The sequence below is a fragment of the Phyllostomus discolor genome, chromosome 8, assembly GCF_004126475.2.
Source record: "Phyllostomus discolor isolate MPI-MPIP mPhyDis1 chromosome 8, mPhyDis1.pri.v3, whole genome shotgun sequence".
Lineage (NCBI taxonomy): Eukaryota > Metazoa > Chordata > Mammalia > Chiroptera > Phyllostomidae > Phyllostomus > Phyllostomus discolor.
Genome location: NC_040910.2, coordinates 46,242,292 through 46,263,192, shown reverse-complemented (window position 1 = coordinate 46,263,192; position 20,901 = coordinate 46,242,292). Strand labels below are relative to the sequence as shown.

At 43.2% G+C, this 20,901-nt stretch overlaps 2 protein-coding genes across 2 annotated transcripts; both read left to right on the top strand.

The window, feature by feature from the left end:
- The first annotated feature begins 284 nt into the window (after positions 1–284).
- On the top strand, positions 285–1,557 carry LOC114503695 (olfactory receptor 7A17-like). The gene has a single exon (XM_036032454.1). It carries the CDS (start codon positions 301–303, stop codon positions 1,264–1,266), a length of 966 nt encoding a protein of 321 aa, XP_035888347.1. The 5' UTR covers positions 285–300; the 3' UTR covers positions 1,267–1,557.
- Positions 1,558–14,188: 12,631 nt separating this feature from the next.
- On the top strand, positions 14,189–15,167 carry LOC114503694 (olfactory receptor 7A17-like). The gene has a single exon (XM_036034488.1). The coding sequence runs from the start codon at positions 14,199–14,201 to the stop codon at positions 15,165–15,167; it is 969 nt and encodes a 322-aa protein (XP_035890381.1). The 5' UTR covers positions 14,189–14,198.
- Positions 15,168–20,901: the final 5,734 nt, after the last annotated feature.

The window sequence follows — 20,901 nt, the reverse complement described above, 5'->3', positions numbered from 1 at the left end:
TGTGCAAGGAGGTACGGTGCATCCACCTATTCCTCCATCTTGCCGGAAGTCTCATCCACATTTTTTTATAAATAAGTCCATGGGTGTTTGGGTCACCTTGTACATGAAAAATTTCTCATTAAAACTGTAGAATACATGATGCCTCAGGGGAAAAGATGATCAGTAAAAAAGTTTCATATCAAGATGTCATGAAGAATTTCCTGAAATGGGGCCATACCTATAGACAATAAATTGTAGTTTTCCAACTTTTTGTGAATTAGTCATGTTATTTTCCTCTTTCCTAGTAATCACCTCCACCGTATGGAACCAGGCAATGGTACACAAATTTCAGAATTTCTTCTCCTGGGACTATCAGAGGAACCAGAACTGCAGCCCATCCTATTTGGGTTGTTCCTCTGCATGTACCTTATCACTATGTTGGGAAACCTGCTCATCATCCTGGCTGTCAGCTCAGACACCCATCTGCACAAGCCCATGTACTTCTTCCTCTCCAACCTGTCCTTGGTAGACATCTGCTTCACCTCCACCACCATCCCAAAGATGCTGCTGAACATCCAGACACAGAGCAAAGCCATCACCTATCCAGGCTGCATCACTCAGATGTATTTTTTCCTCCTCTTTGCAGTATTGGACATACTTCTCCTGACTGTGATGGCCTATGACAGGTATGTGGCCATCTATCACCCCCTGCACTATACAGTCATCATGAACCCCCAGCTCTGTGGACTGCTGGTCCTGGTGTCCTGGGTCACAAGTTCCCTGTATGCCTTGTTGCAAACCTCAATGGTATTACAACTATCCTTCTGTACAGACTTGGAAATTCCTCACTTTTTCTGTGAATTCAATCACATGGTCCAACTCGCCTGCTCTGACACCTTTCTTGAAAACATCATGATGTATTTTGGAGTTGGGATGCTGGGTGGTGGTCCCTTGGCTGGGATCCTTTACTCTTACTCTAAGATAGTGTCCTCCATACGAGCAATCCCATCAGCTCAGGGGAAGTATAAAGCATTTTCCACCTGTGCATCTCACCTCTCAGTTGTCTCCTTATTTTATGGTACCAGCCTAGGCGTGTATCTCAGCTCTACTGGCTGCCACCACTCCCAGTCAAGTGTAACAGCCTCAGTGATGTACACTGTGGTCACACCAATGCTGAACCCCTTCATCTACAGCCTCAGGAACAGAGACATAAAGAGGGCTCTGAGATTAGTTGGGATGGTAGCTATGAAAGGACCAATTGTCCTTGGGCTAAGGAAGTGCCTGTGATTGCAGGGCTCAAAGCCTCGGAGCCAGATGTTGTGACTCTTCAATCAGGTTGTGGTTTTAAAAGTTGCTGCTTTTTTTTATTTGCTGGAATTCCCATTTGTTTGTTTCAACTTCTCCATGCAGTTTAACCGGCCACTTAATCAAGCTTTCTGCTCTGTCATACTGACAGTTGCTCCCTGAGTTTTGTTTCTACCTTTACAGTTTTGCAAACTTAATCAGAAATACCTAAAATCCCAGTTTATTTCATGGGCAACAGGGGACTAAGAAAAACTTCTTCTCCAATGATGTACATCACTGAATGTAATTTGTTCTTATTTTATGGACCAAATAGTCACAAGTGGTATTACTCAGGTGGACAAAACTGAGCTTGGCTACACACACCATTCACATAACTTCATTCCAAGAAATCTAAAATCACTGTTTTCACTTTTGTGTCCCTCTTTCTTTCTACATAGCTACCTTAACTGCTCTTCCTGAGGATGCAGACTTGAGCATTATTTTGTTTAAGTCTCAGCCTATTGATAGTGGTGCTATAGGCTAGGAAGGCCTGGGGCACTGGCTGGGTCCTACTGCTCACTATTCAGACTCCAGTAGTGGCTGGACTAGTCCTTGTGGTCCTGATAATAATTGCTACAACCATCAGGATACTAGGAAAACACGAGGGTCATTACTCACACAGCTCTCAGGAACCACACAGTAGGTCATTGGGAGAAAGTGAGAGAATGGACTGGAGCTCTGTCTTTGCTGGGGTCCAAGGGCAGGATGGCTAGTGTTTTGCAGAATCAGCCTTTATTGGTGAATTTAAAACATAAGAGTGGAAATTCAAGCAGGAGTAGAAAAGCGAGATCACTCAAGAGGTAGTTCTCTGGGCCACACAGGGTTTTCTAAAAGGGGAACTTCATAGTGGGAACAACGGGGGTGCTTGTCCAGTAGCTGTAACATATAACCAGCAATAAGGGATTCGACATGGTTATCTTTGATATGCTGCCTCATAACTCAAAAGCATAATGTCAATCCCTTACCTTGTAAACATGCTTCTCTGTTTTCACCTTCTCTCCTGGTTTTATTTTTTTAATATATTTTATTGATTATGCTACTACAGCTCTCCCACTTCCCCCCCTTTATTCACCTCCACCCTGCACACCCTCTCACACCCACATTCCCCCCCCTTTAGTTCATGTCCACGTGTCATAAATTCTTCAGGTTTTACATTTCCCATACTATTCTTGCCCTCCCCCTGTCTGTTTTCTACCTACCATCTATGCTACTCATTCTCTGTACCTTTTTCCCCTCTCTCCTCCTCCTACTCCCCTGTTGATAATCCTCCATGTGATCTCTATTTCTGTGGTTCTGTTCCTCTTCTAGTTGTTTGCTTAGTTTGCTTTTGTTTTTGTTTTAGGTGTGGTTGTTAATAATTGTGAGTTTGCTGTCATTTTACTATGCATGTTTTTTATCTTATTTTTCTTAGATAAATCCCTTTAACACTTCATATAATAAGGGCTTGGTGATGATGAACTCCTTTAACTTGATTTTATCTGAGAAGCACTTGATCTGCCCTACCATTCTAAATGAAAGCTTTGCTGGATAGAGCAATCTTGGATGTAAGTCCTTGCCTTTCACAACTTGGAATAATTCTTTCCAGCCCTTTCTTGCCTGCAAGGTCTCTTTTGAGAAATCAGCTGACAGTCTGATGGGAACTCCTTTGTAGGTAACTTCCTCCTTATCTCTTGCTGCTTCCAGGATTCTCTCCTTCATTTTTACCTTGGCTAATGTAATCATGATGTGCCTTGCTGTGTTCCTCCTTGGGTCCATCTTCTTTGGGACTCTGAGCTTCCTGGACACCCTGAAAGTCTATTTCCTTTGCCAGATTGGGGAAGTTCCCCTTTATTGTTCGTTCAAATAACTTTCCCAGTTGTTGCTCTTCCTCTTCCCCTTCTGGTACCCCTATAATTCAGATGTTTGGATGTTTCAGGATGTCCTGGAGGTTCCTAAGCCTCTCCTCATTTTTTTTGAATTCTTGTTTCTCCATTCTTTTCTGTTTGGTTATTTCTTTCTTCCTTGTGGTCCACTTCATTCATTTGAGTCTGAGTTTTCTTCCTATCACTATTGGTTCCCTGTGCGTTTTCCTTCATTTTACTTAGCATAGCCTTCATTTTTTCATCTAATTTGCAAACAAATTCCACCAATTCTGTGAGCATCCTGATCACCAGTGCTTTGAACTGTGCATCTGATAGGTTGGCTACCTCTTGGTCGCTTAGTTGTATTTGCACTGGAGCTTTAATCTGTTCTTCCGTTTGGACCATGTTTTTTGGGTGTTTTTTTTTTTTTTTTTGTCTTGTCACACATGTTATGTATGGGGGCGGAGCCTTGGGTGTTCGCTAGGGCGGGGCAACCCAGTTGCTGGGTTATGACTCTGTATGTGGGGGCGGTGTCTGAGAGGGAACAATGGCACTTGCTCTGCTCTCTGTAGGATTTCAGTCCCTTCCGCCACTTCCCCCAAGCAAACTGGGCCTTTCTGGTGCTAATTCCCATGTGGTGGGCTTGTGGACGTTCTAGGATCCTGTGGATCTCTCCAACAAACTCTCCTGTGAGGCTGGGAGTCTCTCCCTGAGACTCAACCCCCACAGGTGTTTTCAATCAGTGTCTCGAAGCTCTATTTCCAGGCGCTGAGACCTTGTGTTGCTGTCTGTCTCGCTTCCCAATTTCACCTGGTTTATCTGCTCACAAATGTGGGATCACCTGGTGGCAGCCAGCTGCCCTGTGCGCAGTACCTCTCTTCACCATTGCCACCTTGCTGGGTCTGCCTGTTGCCACCCTGCACCCAGGGTCTGTCAGCCACCCCTTGCATGCCCAGGGTCCGCCTGCTGCGGTCTTCTGCACCCAGGGTGCCTTACATACCTGGTGCCACCGTTTTTTGTTCTATGACCCCTGTTCCCCTGGCTGCCCAACTGCGGCCTTCCTATGGGTCTGGATGAATGTGTCTATTTTAACTCCTTGGTTGTCTGACTTCCAAACAGTTCAATTTTCTGTTAGTTCTGGTTGTTATTTTGTTTCTAAATTATTGTTGTCCTTATTTTGGTTGTGCAAGGAGGCACAGTGTGTCTACCTATGCCTCCATTTTGGCTGGAAGTCCCTCTCCTGGTTTTATTGCCTAATTCAGCTCAGTGTCCACATACCTACAGTAATTATGGCAGAAGTTGGTTATCAAATATATATTTCCCACTGGAGCCTACATGGAAAGGCAAGTTGTGAATAAATAGATTAACCCAATATGATGTTAGTGTCAGAGATTACCTTAAATATGAAGAAGCAAACACTTTAGTCCTTCATTTTATTCATATGCTGGGTATTCTTTTTACACACTATATATCTGCTCATTGAAGCTTGGAAGATCAGAGTCCATGTGTAAGGGGCCTTATGCATAAGGGTGAGTAATTGGTTAGTTTGTATTTTATCTTTTAATGAATTATGTTTCTGCTTCTGCTTGAAAATTTTAGGGCTGTCTACAATTATGCCTTCTCGATAGCTCTAAACAAAATATTTCTCCTTTTCTAAATTTTGTCATAACTACAACATGGATGTTGAATGAACAATGTTAAAATTATCTGTTATAGGTATCCCTCATGCTCAGGAATCTCTACTTCTTTTGATCAAAGGATATCTTACAAGGGAGCTTGACTTTCTGCCCAGTCATGTGATTCAGGGGCACCACTCTTTCTGTACAGACATGCATGTTCTTCCAGGCTCTTCAATGTCCTTGGAACAGAACCTCAGTACAGTCACCTGCTGGTACAGTTATCTACAATATGAGTAAGAGTACAGTCATGAATGCTGTCTCCAAATATCAGGCGTATGCCAATAATCAAAATAAGTAGATTACTATAATTGCTCTCAGTACTATTTGCTTTCATTATTGTATCAGTTAGCTAGTGCTACATAGTAAGCATCCTAAATCAAATGGCTATTATAATGCCTTTATGACTTTATGAGAAATCACATGATGGGTGTTGTCCTGATCTCTGCTTAGGTACTACTGAGTCTGCAGCAGCTGAGTGTCTCTACATTATGTTTCTGTAGCTCATCCATAACGTTTGGTGAGACTGTAGTGCACCCCTGTCCTGAACAAATTTATGTCCATTTAATTAATAAGTAGGTAAAACTAGTTTAATGTAAAAATGAGTTTATAGGAATTGCCTATATTTGATCACACTATATTTATACCCATAGATGACTCTCTGCTTTGTAAACAGTTTGAAGATGGATCTCCAACCCCAGTTAAAATGTGACTCAGCTACTGTGCTCTAGATCCTGTCTTGGGGCATAAGATTTTTTAATATAATTTATTATGGTATAATGACATAAAATCAAGTGCACATATTGAAAATACAAAATTTGCTGAATTAAAGGAGCCATGCAAAAATTAAGAATGCATACTACATGGGTTCATGTATATATAATTCAACTATGTGCACAAAGCTTTGATTCCTTTGTTATATAGTACAAGTGTAAAACATGCAATCACCCTGAGTCTCTCTACCTTATTTGTGAAGGTGGTGCAATAGTCAACCTAATTCAGGTGAATGTTGTTAGGGATAAATGAAATGTTTGGAAATACTTGTTAAGTCCAGGAACTCTCTTACATGTGAGAAGTTTATCTGTGTATACACATGTGTATTATACATTTGTATTATACATGATTTAAATAAGCATACTACATATACACATACAGAAACTCATTAATAACCCCATTACCAACCAACATTTTATGTTGAAATACAAGTTATAAGAAAGTTGGGTAGGATATAAATTAAAAGAATGAATGGTTGCATAAATGTGAGATAAAGCATTGTAGAAATTCAGGTACAAAGACACAATAGGAAACTCACTGTACCTGCTAAAGGTGCATAATCTCCAAATTGCCTGCAGTATTTTTTCTTCTTACTTAGGGTTAGATTTTAACACAAAATATCCTTATCCAAGGGAAGCTGAGTGAATGAATTGAGAGGCTAAAATCCAGTTTTCTTCAGAAAAAGTTTTTTGGATACATGGCTGTCTTAACTTCCTGTTGGTGCTATAACAAAACACTATAGTAGGGGGAGTAAAAGCAACATATCTATGTTCTCCCTGTTTTAGAGGTCAGAGCCTGCAACTAGTCTAAGGGGACAAAAATCAAGTAGGTGGCAGGACCAGGGTCCTTCTAGAGGCACAGGTGAGTTCCATTTCCTCTCCTATCCCAGTTTCCCGTAGCCACAAGAATGCCTTGGCTCATGGCCCTTTCTCTGTCTTCAGAGCAACTGCTGCAGCATCTTCAAATCTCCCACTGATTCCAACTACCCTTCCTTTTTCTTTTATATTCTAGGAACAAAGTCATTACATTAGTCTCATTGCATATTTATCATCCAACTTCTTATCTAAAAGTCAGCTGATCAGCACAAGTAGCCCATCTACTATTTCAATGCCCCCTCCCATGGTATAAAAAAATAACATGTTTAAAGGCTCTGGGGATTAGGATGCAGACCTCTTTTGGAGGATCCTATTTATCTACTATAAAGTCTTCTTTTTTAAAATACATTATTTGGTGTCATTCTAAGGTCGGTATTTTCAAAATGGACAAAGCCTTTTTCAGAAGCTCATTATTTGATGTTGTTCAAAAGCCTTTATACCAAAGAGCCAAACTCAGAATTTATAATAGCCTCTGGAGTAAGTGAATACACTATTCATTCAAATTACATGCAAATGAAATGTTGGTTCAGAAGGCCTAAAACAGCCTGCACTAGACTCTGACCCTGAGCCACAGCTTTGGTGGTCAGGGAGTGGTCCTCAGGCCAGGAACACCTGGCCTCAACACCACCTGGGAGATTATTTGTTTTTCAGAATCTCTGGCCCACCAGGATCTGCAAAAGAACTAGAATCCTGGGTGATTTGTGTGCACACTGAAGTTGGAGAAGTGCTGCTCTAGGCTAGGCTTTCTCACCTTCTCATGTTGACAATGGAGGCAGGATAATTATTTGTGATGAGAATTACAGGTGTTTAGCAGCCTCCCTCCAGACATTGTCAAACATCCGCAGGGGCAAAATCACCTCAGGCTCAGTATCACTGGCCCAGGGTTTGAAAACTGGAAGCAACTGACAAATTCCAATCAAGGCCCCTCTCCTGGCCTGCCCTGTACAGCATTGGTTGGAGAGTGATCCCAATGCTCCAAGGTTGCAGGTTCAATGTCCAGGCAGGGCACATGCAAGAAAATCCAATGAATGCATGAATAAGTGAAATAACAAATCTAAGTACTCTCTCTCTGTCTTCTCCCCTCACACAAATACAATGTTTAAAAAAAGAATTGTGGGTGGGGTGGGTGTGTGGAAGTAGAAGGGAGTGTAAGGGGGATAAATGATAGTAGAAAAATACAATAAAAAATAAACTATTTTTGTAAGTTTGTAAAATCTACCACAAAAAAGATAATCTAAAAAATAAAAGAAGCCCATCTCTTACTCTGTCCATACCTTAATCAGTTTCTAACTTAATCAGTTTCTAACTTTAGTGAGCAGATCACTAAATCCCTTCAAACCCCATTCTACAAAGGGGACTACAGTTCATGGCAGTACTGCTTCATGCAATGGACTTTTCAAAACATTTTAAGGTCTGAAAGGCAAGGACAACATCCAAAGTTACTCTACCCAGCAAACCTATCATTTACAATGAAAGGGCAGATAAGTGCTTCCCAGATAAGGTCAAGTTAAGGAGTTCATCATCACCAAGCCATTATTATATGAAACGTCACAGGAACTTATCTAAGGAATAGAAGAAGTTCAAAAACTATGAACAGTAAAATGACAACAAACTCACAAATATCAACAACCCAACCTAAAAAAAAACAAAAATGAACTAAGCAAACAACTAGAACAGGAACAGAATTACAGAAATGGAGATCACAAGGAGGGTTATCAGTGGGGAGTGGGAGAGGGAGACTGGGGGAAAAGTTACAGGGAATAAGAAGCATAAATAGTATGTACAAAATAGACAAGGGGGAGGTTAAGAATAGTATACGAAATGTAGAACCCAAAGAATTTATATGTATGATCCATGGACATGAAGTCAGGGTGGGTAATACCAGGGGGAGCTGGGGTGCAAGGCCATGGGGAATAAAGGAGGGGAAAATGGAACAATGTAATAGCATAATCAACAAAATATATTTTAAAAATTAAATCAGGTGGCTCTTGTAAGATTCTAAGATCAGCCCTGGCTGGTGTGGCTCAGTGGATTGAGCATTCACTTGTGACCCAAAGGAAAATTGGTTTGATTCCCAGTCTAGGGGACTTGCCTGGGTTAGGGCAAGGTCCCCAGTAGGGGGCAGGTGAGAGGCAACCATACATTGATGTTTCTCTCCCTTGCTTCCTCCCTCCCTTCCCCTCTCTCTAAAACAAAAATAAGGAAAAAATTAAGTCACATTTCTGCAAATGAAAATGAGGCTCATAATCATACGGTTATCATAGCATGGGCTTTTACAGAAATAGGTGAGATGATTTACATAACATTCTAAGCTCAACCTATGGAACATTACATCTAAATATATCGCTTATAATTATTAAATCTTTAAAGATGAAGGAAAATGACAGCTTCTAACTTGTCTTAAAAGCATAAAATTTCTAACTGATTTATCAAAATGAAGGCAAGGATCAGGGTACCCATGGTTTTATACCAAGGGAATGCTGCTCTCTTCACAGTAGAAAAGGGAATAGAATTTTCTACAGACACCAGGAGATGTTCCCTCAAAAGCAATGCTTTCAAGGCCCAAGGAAACAAAACAAGGCAAGTTCTCAGTCTTAGATTTGGAGAAGACTTTATTTAACCTGGTCTGTGAAAAGTTTCACTGTTCAACTCTGGAAGTCAGGAGAGTTCAGGGAGGAATAATAAAAACTGGATGCACCTGACTTCTAAACTGGTCTCTTGGGAACTGTGAATCAGCAGGGAAATTTCCATTCTGTCCAGACAAGTCCTCATGGGGAAATGCAGTCGGGGCTTGGAGCAACCATGGGAAATGTGTCTAATAATTAGACACAGAGAGCAGATACAGCAAATAAACAAAGCTGTACATATCTCTTCTGCCACAGTTCCTGAGTTTGTTCAACCTTGAGCTAGTCAGGTGGGGAGGAATGATTTTTGCATTTGGAGACCTAGCTTGGCTCAGAGACTACTGCTTTACTCCTTCGTGCTGTCTTGTCTGGAGACAGAGCTCCAGTCTCTATCACTAGCCATCCACGGAGCAATTCATACTTCCACCCAGAGACCTTCTTCTCAGAGACACATCCAGGTGAGTCCTGAGCCCAGTAGATACTGAAGGAAAGGGTCAGAGAGACTGGAAGCTGAGTACTTCCACCTGAGCTCACCTGAGAGCCTAACCAACTTATCCCAGAGCTGAGGGATCACTGTATTTGTTTGCTTGGTTAACTAATTAATTGATAAGCACTTTATTTCATATGTTAAAAAAGAGAAGTGTTGGTTGAACTCAGTTATACGAGGATTATTGTTCACAATTCCTTGATAGAATAAAAGTCCAGTTGGCCCTGACCAGCAAGGTTCAGTTGGTTGGGCATTGTTCTACAAAGCCAGCGTGACTCCAGTCAGAGCACTTGACTGGGATGCAGGCCAGGTCCCCACTTAGGGTGCATGTGAGTGGCAACTGATGGATAGTTCTCTTTCACATCAGTGTTTCTCTCCCTTCCCAACTCTAAAATCAAAAACGTAAAAAAATTGAAGTCTACATCAGATAAGTAACTCACTTGCCTCCATTTCCTTTATCTCTTTCTCTGGAGATTTCTCCTGTTTTTTCATCTGGGCCTGTTTCTTTTTCCCTCCTATTTTGGCTGCCTCTCTGTGTTTGCTTATGCATATTAGGTAGACCTGCTATGACTCCCAGTCTTGGCAGGGGGGTCTTATGTAGTAGGTGTCTTGTGGAACCCCGTGGTGCAGTCTCCTTGATCACGAAAACTGGGGCACCAGCAATGTGCTTTGTCTGGCTTCTGTGTGCCCGCCTGTAGTAATTGATGGATTGATATTGGCCCATTCCTGCATGGGTTTCACCAAAAAGCTGCCTCAATGTGAGGATCAACCCCGACCACACTGCATGAGCTGCTGTGCAGGTGCTGACCACATCAAGTAGAATTCATCTCAGCAGGGTCTGGTGCCTGCCAAGGAACCCCTTTGGATATGCTGCTTGGGAAGCTAACTGAATCTTGCACTGATGTTCTTTGAAGCTGGCCACTGGGTATGTTGGTTTGGGGTCTCTTGGAGGGACTGTGGTGTGAATCAATGTCAGCTGCTGCCTATGACTGGCCCCAGGCAATATGTTTGGGTCTACCAAGACATCCACAATTTGTGGGTGCTTCTTCTGGACCTGAGTGTGCACAAAGGCTGCCTTTTGCCAGAACCAGGCCCAGTGTATGTGAGCTACACACCTAAGGCATCCCAAGATCTGCCTCTGCCTGCCAACTGCCTACTCGGCTCAGTCACTGAAAGAGCCTCTGGTGGTGTTTGAGTTGCACAAGGTCTGTCCTCTTTGAGCCATGAGACAGAGGCGATGGGGTTCATCAATTAATATAGGTTAAAACTCGGTACTAGTGCTTGGTCTGTAGCCACTCAGCAAATGTCCAGGGTGTACCAAGTCTAGCTGCCATCCACTGGGCATTCTCACACACCTTTGTGGTGAGGTGGGGTCGCAGGGAATCATCAGAGTGAGGCCAGCAGTGTGTATCAGGCCCAAACAGAACAAGAGTGGCCATGTGAACCAAGGACTCTGCACCAGTCAGGCATGTGAAGGGAAAATGGCCCCTGTCCTAGACCCCAACAGAGTGGAGCCTTGGGGAGCACAGAAAGTGGGGATAGAGAACCTCCCTTGAGGGGGAGGCACTAGTCAGGTTCACAGCAAAATAGGGACACTGGGTCCATCCCAGAGCCACACAACTCAGTCACTGACACCCCCAAGTCTGTCCATACCTCCACACCCTGACTCAGACAGCTGACTCCTCAGCAAGGTGCAAGCTCCACAGGGTGGGGCAACAGGGAGTCAAGATTTAGGGGCTATGCCTTCACCCAGGCTGAGCCCATAGAATCACCTGCTCCAACCAAGAAAATTGGCATCTACAGTGCAGGAGAGTTACTCAGGACAGCTGAGGTACTGTCCTGATAGCTCTAGGTGCTATCCCCTCAGCCACAAACCTGTCCCTCCTCACTTGACTTTAGTCATCCTTCCCCTCCTTTGCCAGAGCCCCAGGTGAGTGGCTGGGAATGTGATTTTGTGTGTTGACATTTTAAGAGGGCACCTGGGTCTCTAGCAGACTCCCATCTCTCCCTGGCATTTCTCCCTGGCACACAGAATCCAACAGGTTTTCATAGCCAGGCTTTATGTGGGCATCTCTTCCCAGCTCTGGTGCTCTGGGCTGCAGAGCCCAGCTTGGGTTGAGACCCCACTCTGCTCAAGGGGAACATTTGCAGCTGAGATATCCCTCTGGCATCTCAGCATGGCCCATGGGAGCAGGACATCCCTTTCCGTGTCTTTGCCTTACTACCAGCCTTATTGTGGCTTCTTCTATGAATCCTTGGTTCTAAGACTCCTGTTAAGCTAGCCTTCAATTGGTTATTCAGTCTGATTGCTCTCTTTTAGTTGTAATTCCAGTGTGTTCCTGGGACAAGGTGAGTGTAGCTTCCACCTACTCTGCTGCCATCCTCTGAATCCACTATCTTTAATCTGGGTATATTTCCCTGTATTCTTTTTACATCCCATTTCCACATTCTTTTTAAATTCCATTTTCTAAGAACTGGTTTCTGCATAAATGCACACCTTTGTGAAGACACAGAAGTGGACAAAGTAGATGAGGTTCCTTCTCATTTGATCTCACATAAAGTGAGGGGTAAGTGTGTGTATGACACGAGGCCCTTGCAGGTACAGCATGTGAAGAAAGGGGACAGATTACCTGGCCTGAGGAGGATTGTATAGCAAATGGTCTGGGCACCTGGGGTCTCTTAATGTAGAACAAGGAATGAAACCAGAACTGGGGTGTGGCTGTTGAATGTGTCAAAAAGCAGATCAAATCCCAAAGCCCAAGAATAACAAAGAAAAAAATGCCCCCAAAGGCCCATCTCATCTACTGTTGGGCCATAGAAAATCAAGGGTGTCTGAATGAACAGGGCATAGGTGCAGGAATGGCAATTAGGTCAGGATCCGAGGGGGTGGTTCTGATGAGGCCAGTAGAGCAGTAGAGGAGTCCGTTTCTTTAATGGTTGTTTAAATATACAACAGGACATGGCTATCCTCATATAGAGCCCAAGGGTTTTTGTCCAAATGAGGTATAGGACAGGAATTGCTGGGAACCATTTCCACAGTGTAAATGGCAATGATCTGGCCAAATTAGGTTGTAGCCACTCCTAGCTGAATCAGTTTGGCCCGGCCTGAGAAAGACATGGAAATAATACAACAATAATTGTAGTGTGTGTGTGTGTGTGTGTGTGTGGTATGTGTGTGGCTTGTGGATGTGAGCAGTCCTCAAAACAGGGGGACTAGGGAGCATGTATGGCAAGGTAACTCTTACAATACAGGGGCCAAAACTCAATCAAGAGGAGGCACTGAGGAGGGGATCTGTCTCCTTCATGGGACACATTTGCAACAAGATTAATCAAGGACAACAGGAGTGTGGACAAGGAAGTAGTCCCTGGGTCTGAGGTTGCAGCAGTAGGAGCAAGACCACACCACTCCAATGTGTCTGACACCTTGTTTCCTCCTGTTCCTCATGCTCATTCACTGCCAACACTGGCTCCCTTTCTCAGGCTGCACATGAAAACAAATGCACAGACCAATCCCTCTGCTGGCCACACACGTTCCCACATAACCTTGAATCTCCTTCCTCTCTTACTGGAGCTCTCTGCGCTAATGCCATTTTGTTTGGGGTCTTGCATAAATACCCACGAAAAATTGAATACCTAGTTCATTTCTTTATACCTGCTTTCCTTTCATCACACCACCTGTCACCATCTGAAATGTTACAGAGTTCTATTATTTGCTTCTATGGTCTTCCTCTATCGTTGCTTTGTAACAACTTTTGTTCTTCAGCACACAATATTCACAGCCTGGACAGTGCAGAAAACATGGTCAGAGCACAGTTTGCACTCCTAAAATATGGAGGGGGTGGCCAAATAAACTGGAAGTATCTTTTTGAGTGTGGGCACCTTGTAGCACAGGCTTCCCTTGATAACTAAGTGTTCTAGGAACCCATCTGTATCAGTGTACCTGCTGGTGTTCTGAGAGTCTGCATTTGGCTCCTGTGAATCATTTTTGAAGACTCCTCCAATGCATTTGGTGAGTGCACACACCACACTGAGTGATCAGCAGTTTTTGACCACAAACAGCATGACCACCTTGCCCCGCATTCCTTACTCACCAAACCTCACACTGTGAGGCTGTTTTTTTGTTTCCTAGAATGAAAAAGGCCCTCCAGGGGAAATGTTTTGGCCATGTGAAAGAAGTGAAACAAGAAACAGCAGAAGCACTAAAAGACATGAAAATGCATGAGCTCAAATATTGTTTTGAGCAATGGAAAAACATCTCCATAGGTGTGTTGCACCTAATGGAGAGCCCTTTGAAGGTGACTGAAATTTAAATATGTAAAAATAAATGCACAACATTTTATAAATAAACCCATGGATTTAGTAGGTCCCACCTCACACATGAAAAACTTCTCATTAGAATACATGATGCCTTAGAGGAAAAGATTATTGATGTAAAAGTTTCATATCAGAGGTTTCATGGAGGATTTCCCAAAAGGGGGATCATACCTACAGACAATATGTGAAATTAATTTTTGACTGACAACATAAATTGTAGTATTTCTACCTTTTTATGAATTAGTCATATTATTTTCCTCTTTCCTGGTAGTCATCTCCACTGTATGGAACCAGGCAATGGTACACAAATTTCAGAATTTCTTCTCCTGGGACTATCAGAGGAACCAGAACTGCAGCCCATCCTATTTGGGCTGTTCCTCTGCATGTACCTGATCACTGTGTTGGGAAACCTGCTCATCATTCTGGCTGTCAACTCAGACTCCCACCTTCACACACCCATGTACTTCTTCCTCTCCAACCTGTCCTTTACTGACATCTGTTTCACTTCCACCACCATCCCGAAGATGCTGCTGAACATCCAGACACAGAGCAAAGCCATCACCTATCCAGGCTGCATCACTCAGATGTATTTTTTCCTCCTCTTTGGAGGGCTGGATGACTTCATCCTTACTGTCATGGCCTATGACAGGTATGTGGCCATCTGTCACCCCCTGCACTACACAGTCATCATGAACCCCCGGCTCTGTGTACTGTTGGTCCTGGTGTCCTGGGTCACAAGTTCCCTGTATTCCTTGTTGCAAACCTCAATGGTATTACAAGTGTCCTTCTGTGCAGACTTGGAAATTCCTCACTTTTTCTGTGAATTCAATCACATGGTCCAACTCGCCTGCTCTGACACCTTTCTTGAAAACATCATGATGTATTTTGGAGTTGGGATGCTGGGTGGTGGTCCCTTGGCTGGGATCCTTTACTCTTATTCTAAGATAGTGTCCTCCATACGAGCAATCACATCAGCTCAGGGGAAGTATAAAGCATTTTCCACCTGTGCATCTCACCTCTCAGTTGTCTCCTTATTTTATGGTACGGGCCTAGGCATGTATCTCAGCTCTGCTGGTTCCCACCACTCCCAGTCAAGTGCAACAGCCTCAGTGATGTACACTGTGGTCACACCAATGCTGAACCCCTTCATATACAGTCTCAGGAACAGAGACATTAAGGGGGCTCTAAGAAGATTAGTTGGAGTGGCAACTATGAAAGGACCAATTCTCCTTGAGCTAAGGAAGTGCCTGTGATTGCAGGGCTCAAAGCCTCGGAGCCAGATGTTGTGACTCTTCAACAATCAGGTTGTGGTTTAAAAGTTGCTCCTTTTGGACTTCCGGCAAGATGGAGGAATAGGTGGACGCACCGTACCTCCTCGCACAACCAAGAACAGAACAACAATAATTTACAACAATGATTTGAAGTCATAGTGTCAGAACTGTCAGAGGATTTATCTAAATGGAAGTCGGACAGCCAAGAAGTTGAAGTACATCCAGACTGGTAGGGGATGACTAGCCGAGCGGGCGCGGGGCTGGCGCGGGTCACAGGCACGCATAGGTCAGGAGAAATTTGGCGCAAAATCGGCACGACAGCAATCCAGGGCGCGAGAGCACAGCGGTGCAGCGGTGTTCCCTGAGTACGCAAGCAGCGGCTGGGGGAATCAGTGGGGCAGCGATTATGAACCAGGGCAGAGCTCACAGCCCAGAAGCACACAGAAGTGTCTGGCTCCAGGAGATCGGAACGGTCACCATTGATCCCTCCTGTACCCACTCCCGCCCCTACCCCCTCATATAACATCACAATCTAGCGACTGGGGCGCCCAGCACCGGTGAACACCTAAGGCTCCGCCCCCTCCCATAACAAGAGCGACCAGACCGGGAAAAAAATAAATAAAATAATAGGAGAGACAGGGAAAGACAGAAGACATGTTTCCAGCAGAACAGATCAGTCCCCCAGGACTCATCCTTTTGAGTGACCAAGAAATAGCCAATCTATCAGATGCACAGTTCAAAACACTGGTGATCAGGAAGCTCTCGGAACTGGTTGATTTTGGATGCAAATTACATGAAAAAATGCAGATTACGATAAAAGAGATGCAGGAAGATTCACGGAGGAGAGCCAATAGTGAAAGGAAGGAATCTCAGTCTCAAAACAACACAGTGGACCAGAGGGAAGATAGAATCAACCAAGCAGGAAAGCATGATGAAATAAGAATTCAAAAAATCGAAGAAAAGCTTAAGACCATCGAGGACACCTTTAAACGTTCCAACATCCAAATTATAGGGGCACCAGAAGGGGAGGACCAACAAGTGGAAAAGTTATTTGAACAAATAATAAAGGAGAACTTCCCCAAACTGGCAAAGGGAACAGTCTTCCAAGAAATCCAAGGAGCGCAGAGAGCCCCAAAGAAGTTGGACCCAAGAAGAAACACATCAAGGCACATCATAATTACATTAGCCAAGGTAAAAACGAAGGAGAGAATCCTAGAAGCAGCAAGAGATAAGGGGACAGTAACCTACAAAGGAGTTCCCATCAGACTGTCAGCTGATTTCTCAAAAGGGACCTTACAGGCAAGAAGGGGCTGGAAAGTAGTATTCCAAGTCATGAAAGACAAGGACCTACATCCCAGATTGCTCTATCCAGCAAAGCTCTCATTTAGAATGGAAGAGAAGATAAAGTGCTTTTCAGATAAGGTCAAATTAAAGGAGTTCATCATCACCAAGCCCTTACTTTATGAAATACTAAAGGGACTTATCTAAGAAAAGAAGATAAAGAAAAGACATGTATAGTAAAAGGACAGCAAACTCACAATTATTAACAACCATACCTAAAGCAAAACCAAAAGAAACTAAGCAAACAAATAGAATAGGAACAGAACCACAGAAATGGAGGGCACATGGGGGGCTAGCAGTAGGGGTGGGAGGAGGAGAGAGGGGGAAAAGGTATAGAGAATAAGTAGCATAGAATGTAGGTTGAAAATAGATAGGGGGAGGGCAAGAATAGTACGGGAAATATAGAAGCTAAAGAACTCATAAGTATGACACATGGACATGGACTAAAGGGGGGGAACGTGGGTGGGAGAGGATGTACAGGGTGGAGGGGAGTGAAGGGGGAAATGGGACAACAGTAATAGCATAATCAATAAAATATATTTTAAAAAAAAGTTGCTCCTTTTTATATCCTAAGAACACTAAAACACCAATACAAAAGAACCTTTGCACCCCGATGTTCATAGCAGCACAATTTACAAGAGCTAGGTGCTGGAAGCAACCTAGATGCCCATCAGTAAATGAATGGATCCAAAAATTATGGTACATTTACACAATGGAATTCTATGCAGAAGAAACAAAGAAGGAGCTCCTACCCTTTGCAATAGCTTGGATGGAGCTGGAAAGCATTATGCTAAGCGAAATAAGCCAGGCAGTGAAAGACAAATACCATATAATCTCACCTTTAACAGAAACCTAAACAACAAAACAAAGAAACAAGCAAAATATAGTCAAAGACATGGAAATAGAGGACAGGCTGACAGTGACCACAGGGGAAAGAAGAGGGAATTTCAGGGGAGAATGGGAAGGGTTTACAGGAACAAATTTAAAGGACACATGGACAAAAACTAGGGGAGGGCGGTAATTGGAGGGAAGTGGGGAGGGTTGGGTGGGTGTGCTGGAATGGTAGTAAAGGGAGAAAACTGTACTTGAGCAATCATTAAAATAAAATAAAAATTTAACAAAATTTAAAATGAATGAAAATAACACACACGCACTCGTGGGGGCACAGTAGCACGCGCACAAAGTTGTTCTTTTGTTTTTATTTGCTGGAATTCCCATTTGTTTCAACTTCTCTATGCAGTTTAACTGGCCACTTAATCGAGCTTTCTGCTCTGTCATACAGACAGTTTCTCCCTGAGTTTTGTTTCCACCTTTACAGTTTTGCAAACTTAATCAGAAATACCTAAAATCCCAGTTTATTTCATGGGCAACAGGGGATTAAGAAAAACTTCTTCTCCAATGATGTACATCACTGCATGTAACTTGTTCTTATTTTATAGACCAAATAGTCACAAGTGGTATTACTCAGGTGGACAAAACTGAGCTTGGCTACACACACCATTCACATAACTTCATTCCAAAAAGTCTAAAACCACTGTTTTCACTTTTGTGTCCCTCTTTCTTTCTACATAGCTACCTTAACTGCTCCTCCTGAGGATGCAGACTTGAGCATTGTTTTGTTTAAGTCTCAGCCTATTGTTAGTGGTGCTATAGGCTAGGAAGGCCTGGGGCACTGGCTGGGTCCTACTGCTCACTATTCAGACTCCAGCAGTGGCTGGACTAGTCCTTGTGGTCCTGATAATAATTGCTACACCCATTAGGAAACCAGGAAAACACAAGGGTCATTACTCACACAGCCCTCAGGGACCACAGATTAAGTCATGGAGAGAGAGAGAAACAGAGAGAATGTACTGGAACTCTGCCTTTGTCGTGGCTGTGGCAGTGCAGGGAGAACCATGCATCTTTGGCCAAGTGGGGACCCCATGGCTTTGGGGTGCTCCCTTTAGCCATGTGGCTTAGCAGACAGGAGAGACTTTGCCTGGAAGAAAAGAGGTGAAAGGACTCTTGCTGGTGGGCCATGAGAAGATTGCACATGACTTTGGATTAACTGGAGATCATGGCAGCGATACAGCAGATGGTGCCAGGAGCCCCAATCCTGGACATCTACTTCTTTTCCTGACATACGGTACCCCAGACAAGGGCAGAGGGAGAAGGAAGGACTGTGTGCATGTGTGAGTATTTTAAAGGACTTCAGTATTTTAATGAAGACATTAAGTTGTTACTCTAAGTCTGCATAACTTTTCAATAAACAGTTCTTTCCTTTTCACAAATCTCTGGCATTGAGTCATCTTGCCTCTGGTGGTGGGCATAGCGAACCTAGTAGGGGGGATGCCTGGTTAAAAACAGGGGTCCTCCTGGCTGGCGTAGCTCAGTGGATTGAGGGCGGGCTTCGAACCAAAGCATCGCAGGTTCCATTCCCAGTCAGGACACATGCCTGGGTTGCAGGCCACAGCCCCCAACAACCGCACATTGATGTTTCCCTCTCTCTCTCTTTCCCCCTCCCTTTCCTCTCTAAAAAATAAATAAATAAAATCTTTTTTAAAAGATTTAAAAAATATTTTTAAAAAACAGGGGTCCTTTTTCGTAATAGTATATTGTACACCCCACGGGTCTGTCCTGTAACAGGAACATGATAATTACATTAGTTAGATTGCATATTTATCATCCAACTTTTTATCTAAAAGTAAGCTGATCAGCACAAGTAGCCCATCTACTATTTCATTGTCCCCGCCTGTGGTATAAAAATAACAGGTTTAAAGGTTCTGGGGATTAGGATGCAGACCTCTTTTGGAGGATCCTATTTATCTACTATAAAGTCTTCTTTTTTTTAATACATTATTTGGTGTCATTCTAAGGTCTGTATTTTCAAAATGGACAAAGCCTTTTTCAGAAGCTCATTATTTGATGCTGTTCAAGAGCCTTTATACGAAAGAGCCAAACTCAGAATTTATAATAGCTTCTGGAGTAAGTGAATACACTATTCATTCAAATTACATGCAAATGAAATGTTGGTTCAAAAGGCCTAAAACAGCCTGCACTAGACTCTGACCCTGAGCCACAACCTTGGTGGTCAGGGAGTGGTCCTCAGGCCAGGAACACCTGGCCTCAACACCACCTGGGAGATTGTTTGATTTTCAGAATCCCTGGCCCACCAGGATCTGCAAAAGAACTAGAATCCTGAGTGATTCATGTGCACACTGAATTTGGAGGAGTATTGGTCTAGGCTAGGCTTTCTCTCCTTCTCATGTTGACAATGGAGGCAGGATATTTATTTGTGATGGGAATTACAGGTGTTTAGCAGCCTCCCTCCAGACATTGTCAAACATCCCCAGGGGCAAAATCACCTCAGGCTCAGAATCACTGGCCCAGAGTTTGAAAACTGGAAGCAACCTGACAAATTCCAATCAAGGCCCCTCTCTGGCCCTGGCCTGTACAGCATTGGTTGGAGAGTGGTCCCAATGCTCCAAGGTTGCAGGTGAAATCTCGAGGCAGAGCACATGCAAGAAACTCTAATGAGTGTGTGAATAAGTGAAATAACAAATCTATGTACTCTCTCATTCTCTGTCCCCTCCCCTCACACAAATACAATTTTTAAAAAAACAATTGTGGGTGGGGTGGGTGTGTGGAAGTAGAAGGGGATGTAAGGGGGATAAATGATAGTAGAAAAATACAATAAAAAATAAACTATTTTTGTAAGTTTGTAAAATCTACGACAAAAAAAAAGAGAATCTAAAAAATGAAAGAAGAAGCCCATCTCTTACTCGGTCCATACCTTAATCAGTTTCTAACTTTGAGCAGATCACTAAAGCCCATCAAACCCCATTCTACAAAGGGGACTGCAGTTCATAGCAGTACTGCTTCATGCAATGGACTTTTCAAAACATTTTAAGTTCTGAAAGGCAAGGACCAACATCCAAACTTACTCTACCCAGCAAACCTATCATTTACAACGAAAGGGCAGATAAAGTGCTTCCTAGATAAGGTCAAGTTAAGGAGTTCATCATCACCAAGCCATTATTATATGAAATGTTACAGGGACTTATCTAAGGAATAGAAGAAGTTCAAAAACTATGAAGAGTAAAATGACAACAAACTCACAAATATCAACAACCCAACCTAAAAAAAAAAAAATGAACTAAGCAAACAACTGGAACAGGAACAAAATCGCAGAAATGGAGATCACATGGAGGGTTATCAGTGGGGAGGGGGAGAATGGGGGAAAAGTTACAGGGAATAAGAAGCATAAATAGTATGTACAAAATAGACAAGGGGAGGTTAAGAATAGTATACGAAATGTAGAAGCCAAAGAATTTACATGCACAATCCATGGACATGAAGTCAGGGTGGGTGATACCAGGGGGAGCTGGGGTACAAG